This window comes from Buceros rhinoceros, unplaced genomic scaffold, assembly GCF_000710305.1.
Source record: "Buceros rhinoceros silvestris isolate BGI_N320 unplaced genomic scaffold, ASM71030v1 scaffold15646, whole genome shotgun sequence".
Lineage (NCBI taxonomy): Eukaryota > Metazoa > Chordata > Aves > Bucerotiformes > Bucerotidae > Buceros > Buceros rhinoceros.
In genome coordinates this window covers 1-4,248 of record NW_010418216.1, presented here as the reverse complement: position 1 = coordinate 4,248, position 4,248 = coordinate 1, and the positions used below count along the sequence as shown (strand labels likewise).

Sequence of the window (4,248 nt, the reverse complement as noted above, 5' to 3'; positions counted from 1 at the left end):
AGGAATGCTCTTCACTCAGTGTCCACGTCCATCTCTGGCACTGCTTGCTGGGCTTGGCTGGAGATGTCCCTTCTGCTTCGGTCACACCTCCAGCAGTGCAGCGGTGCCCAGGCCATGCTCCAGCCCTTTCGTTGCTGTCGTGAGAGCCCTTTGGGTGCCTGGGTCTGGGGGCATGTGTGCTGCTAATGCCTTGCTTTTGGTTTCAGCCCAAGGTCAGCACCCTGGGGGTGGTGCAGGGCCCATCCAAGGACAAAGTGGCCATCTTGACAGTGGACAAATGTGATGCCTCAGTGGCCCTGCAGTTTGGCAGTGAGATTGGAAACTACTCCTGTGCCGCAGAGGGTGTGCAGACCAGCTCCAAGAAGTGAGTTCCTTGGGGAATGCCAGGCACTGCTGTGGTGGGGAGAGGAGCAGGGCACTTGGGTCCCCTGTGGAGTCAGCCCTTCATGTCTGTGACCTTGCCTGTGTGTACCTGTCCCCGAGGACGTCTGCTTCCCAGCCCCTTGTGCTGGGGAGCCACCTGGCCAGCCTGAGGTCACCATGGCTCTTAAGGTCTTGGGCTTCTTTCCTTGTAGGTCCCTGGACCTCACAGGTCCCTTGCTCCTTGGAGGGGTCCCCAACCTGCCGGAAAACTTCCCTGTCACTCACCGGGACTTTGTGGGATGCATGCGAGACCTGTACATTGACAGCAAACGCATCGATCTGGCCTCCTACATTGCCAACAATGGAACTGCTGCAGGTACCAGTGCCTCTGCTTCTGCCAGCCCCTGCCCTGGGAATTGCCTTTCCTGCTTAGGCAGCAGCACTGCCAGGCTGTAACAGCATCATGGCAGCACAGCTGGGGCTCAGCCGCTTCCCATTGGAGAATGGGGCCTCTAGATCCCCCTAAAGGAGCCAGTCCCCCACCCCAGCTAATGTTCTGGGAGTGTCCCCGACCCCAAGGACAGAGCCTGCAGAGCTGGCCTGGCTGGGAGGTGCTAGGTGGTCAGTCTAGCTCCACAGTGTCTTTCTCCTGGCATAAGGAGCCAGCCATGACCCTCATCCTAGAGCAGGCAGGGCCCATGCAGAGAGACTGAGTAGCTGGGCTTGTCTATCTGGCAGCCGGAGGAAGGCTGGCGGGCAGTGGTGCCTCTCGATGTGGGCTGCGGGGAGGTGGCTAGTGGGTCGAGGCTGATGTGTGTGACTTTGATACCTCTAGGCTGCCATGCCAAGCACACGTTCTGCGACTCCAGCCCCTGCAAGAACGGTGGCACGTGCTCTGTCACTTGGGGGACCTATTCCTGCCTCTGTCCTGTTGGCTTTGGGGGCAAAGACTGCCGTCACCGTGAGTGAGCGGGTGCTGCTGGGTGTGGACAGGGTGGGTACGTGCACGACTGTGCTGGAGTTGCTGTGGAAGCAGAGTAAGGGGTCTGCGTGAGATGAACTAGCTCTGTTGTCCCTGCATCTAGTGCTCCCTGTCTAGTGCCCATCTCTTTTCCTCATCTCCGCCTTCCTTTCCAGCCATGCACCATGCCCACTATTTCCAGGGCAACAGTGTCCTGACCTGGGACTTCAAGACAGATGTGAAGATCTCAATGCCATGGTACCTGGGGCTGGCATTTCGGACGCGCCAGCCAGATGGGGTCCTTCTGCAGGCCCATGCCGGCCAGTACACCACCCTGCTCTGCCAGGTAGGGCCATGGCCGCAGCCACAGCACCGTGCCCCAACCCCTACTTGCCTTCTGCCCCAGGAGAGCAGGAGGACCCTACCCTCCACGTTGACTGCAGCCCAAGCAGAGGGGGGTTGCAGGGAGAAGTGTTGAGCAGGCTTCTTTCCCTCCCCATGCTCAGAGGGAGGGCGGTAGGCTGAAAGCAGCCAGAGTTGATGAGGCCTTCGCTCACGGCTGCCGGGGCTGGTTCCCTCTCTGCAGCTGGCTGGGGGCCTGCTCTCCTTCATGGTGAGCAGGGGATCTGGACGCAGCACCAGCCTCCTCCTGGATCAGCTGCGGCTCAGCGATGGGAGATGGCATGACCTCCAGCTGGAGCTCCGGGATGTCCGCAGCGGGCGAGACTCACGCTACGTCATCACCCTCACCCTGGACTTTGGACTCTACCAGGTAGGAGCTGATTGAGACCCCAGCACCAGGACAGGAACTGTGGAGGGTGCTTGGCATATGTGGGCTGGGCTGGGCCTCTACACCCTCAGAGAGGGCTGGGGCAGGGTCGATGCCAGTTGCCCTGTGTCACTCCTGTCCTTCTGCAGGATACGGTGGTCGTTGGAAACGAACTGCATGGCCTGAAGGTGAAACACCTGCACGTGGGGGGAGTTCTGGGCTCTGGCGAGGTGCAGAATGGGCTGAGGGGCTGTGTACAGGTGAGTCCATTGCTCTGAGCCTTCCCTTTCCATCGGATGGGTTACCTGGAGGTGTGGAAGACACCTGCCAGCTGCTGCCAGCATCTGTCTAAGGCTCTGAGGTGCCGTGGGGCAGCTGTAAACCAATGCAGCAGGGATGAAGGGAGAGCTGCCCCTAGGGGGCTGTGGAGGGCAGGAGGACTGGAGCCTCGCCTGTCTGTCCTAGCTTCACTGTGAGTTTATTGCCTGTATTGCAGGGTGTGCGACTGGGTGACAGCATCACTGGGACCGTGCTGCCCAAGCCCAGCCATGCCCTGCGGGTGGAGGCTGGCTGCAGTGTGCCCAGCCCCTGTGACTCCAGCCCCTGCCCAGCCAACAGTGTCTGCAAGGATGAGTGGCAGAGCTACTCCTGTGTCTGTCAGCCAGGTAGGTCCTGCAGCACCCTGCCACCCCTTTGCTCTTCACACCTGTCTGGCTTCTTAGCCCCTGTGGCATTCTGCCAGCCTGTGACTGCACTCCTGTCCTTCCCTTGGCATGTCCCATCCCTGTCAGACACTTGTTAATTTGTCTGGAAGGCAGAATCCCTCCTGAGCTCCCTGAATCCACTCCTTGGTGCTCTGACACCTCTCAGGAGGAGGGTGCTTGCTCTACGTGGTGCAAAGCAATGCAATGCTCTCTGTCCGCATCTCAGGGTACTACGGAGGGGACTGCGTGGATGTGTGTCACCTCAACCCCTGCAAGAACAAGTCTGTGTGTCGCCGCAAGCCAGGCTCACCCCTGGGCTACGTGTGCGAGTGTGGAGGGAACTTTTTCGGGCAGTACTGCGAGCACAGGTGAGATGCGGGGCTCAGAGCAGGGCCATGGCCTCCATGCCTGGCTCTGTGCTGCCTTCTCACTCTGGCTGTATGACCAGGGACCTCTCAGTGCTGCCTGGCTCCTTGGAACCTCTGAGCAGCTGCACTGTTGAGAGGAGAAGGCCCAGGGGATTTGGTTGTTGTAACAAAAAAGGTATTTCTCTCCCTAGGATGGACCAGCAGTGTCCGAAGGGCTGGTGGGGGAACCCCACCTGTGGGCCCTGTAACTGTGATGTGAACAAGGGCTTCGACCCTGACTGCAATAAAACCAACGGGCAGTGCCACTGCAAGGTGAGGGGCAGCTGTGCCCATGGGGATGTGGCCCATGACTCGCCTGGAGCTCTGCTCATCCTTGATGCTGCTCCTTGTCCCCTCCAAAGTCCTGGCAGCTGCCTAGGCCCTGCTTTGTGTGCCTGTTTCTTGGGTGGATCCCTGCTTGGCTCTTCTGCACAGCCCTCCTGCCTCAGCACGGTGACAGTGGGGGCAGTGGCGGTGCTTGCAAAGCAGGAGAGCCTGGCCCCTCTCTGCCCTGTCTCCAGGGGATCCCTGGGTGCCGACCTCGGTTGCTGTGCTGATGGGCTGTCTGATGGTTGTCCTTGTCTCCCCCAGGACTTCCACTACCGCCCCAAAGGCAGTGATGCCTGCCTGCCTTGCGACTGCTACCCTGTGGGCTCCACCTCGCGCTCCTGCGACAAGGAGACGGGCCGGTGCCACTGCCGGCCTGGGGTCATCGGGCGCCAGTGCAACAGCTGCGACAGCCCTTTTGCGGAGGTGACACCCAGCGGCTGTGAGGGGGAGTGTGGGCACAGCAGGGAGTTGGTGCCATGGGGCTTGGTGTCAGCAGCGTCCCCCTGTGACTGGCCCCTCACGCTGTGTGTCTCCACAGTGCTCTATGACGGCTGCCCCAAAAGCCTGAAGGCGGGTGTGTGGTGGCCCCAGACCAAGTTTGGCTTGTCGACTGCAGTGCTGTGTCCCAAAGGCTCTTTGGGTGAGTGGGGGATGCGGTGGGGAGGGGAGGCAGCAGCCTGGCTGGCCTGCCCGGGGCTATAGTCGCCCCAGCAA

The 4,248-nt window shown here is 60.6% G+C and overlaps 1 protein-coding gene across 1 annotated transcript in view; it reads left to right on the top strand.

Moving 5' to 3' along the window:
* CELSR3 (cadherin, EGF LAG seven-pass G-type receptor 3) overlaps nucleotides 1–4,174 on the top strand; it is a gene marked incomplete at both ends in the record, with an annotated part of 18,731 nt that extends 14,557 nt beyond the window's left edge. Inside the window, 11 exons of the mRNA XM_010138464.1 lie at nucleotides 207–364; nucleotides 576–739; nucleotides 1,199–1,324; nucleotides 1,501–1,670; nucleotides 1,911–2,096; nucleotides 2,243–2,353; nucleotides 2,590–2,758; nucleotides 3,024–3,165; nucleotides 3,357–3,477; nucleotides 3,796–3,985; nucleotides 4,073–4,174. Of these exons, the coding sequence (XP_010136766.1) occupies nucleotides 207–364; nucleotides 576–739; nucleotides 1,199–1,324; nucleotides 1,501–1,670; nucleotides 1,911–2,096; nucleotides 2,243–2,353; nucleotides 2,590–2,758; nucleotides 3,024–3,165; nucleotides 3,357–3,477; nucleotides 3,796–3,985; nucleotides 4,073–4,174 (1,639 nt within the window). The remainder of the gene's footprint in view (nucleotides 1–206; nucleotides 365–575; nucleotides 740–1,198; nucleotides 1,325–1,500; nucleotides 1,671–1,910; nucleotides 2,097–2,242; nucleotides 2,354–2,589; nucleotides 2,759–3,023; nucleotides 3,166–3,356; nucleotides 3,478–3,795; nucleotides 3,986–4,072) is intronic.
* Nucleotides 4,175–4,248: the final 74 nt, after the last annotated feature.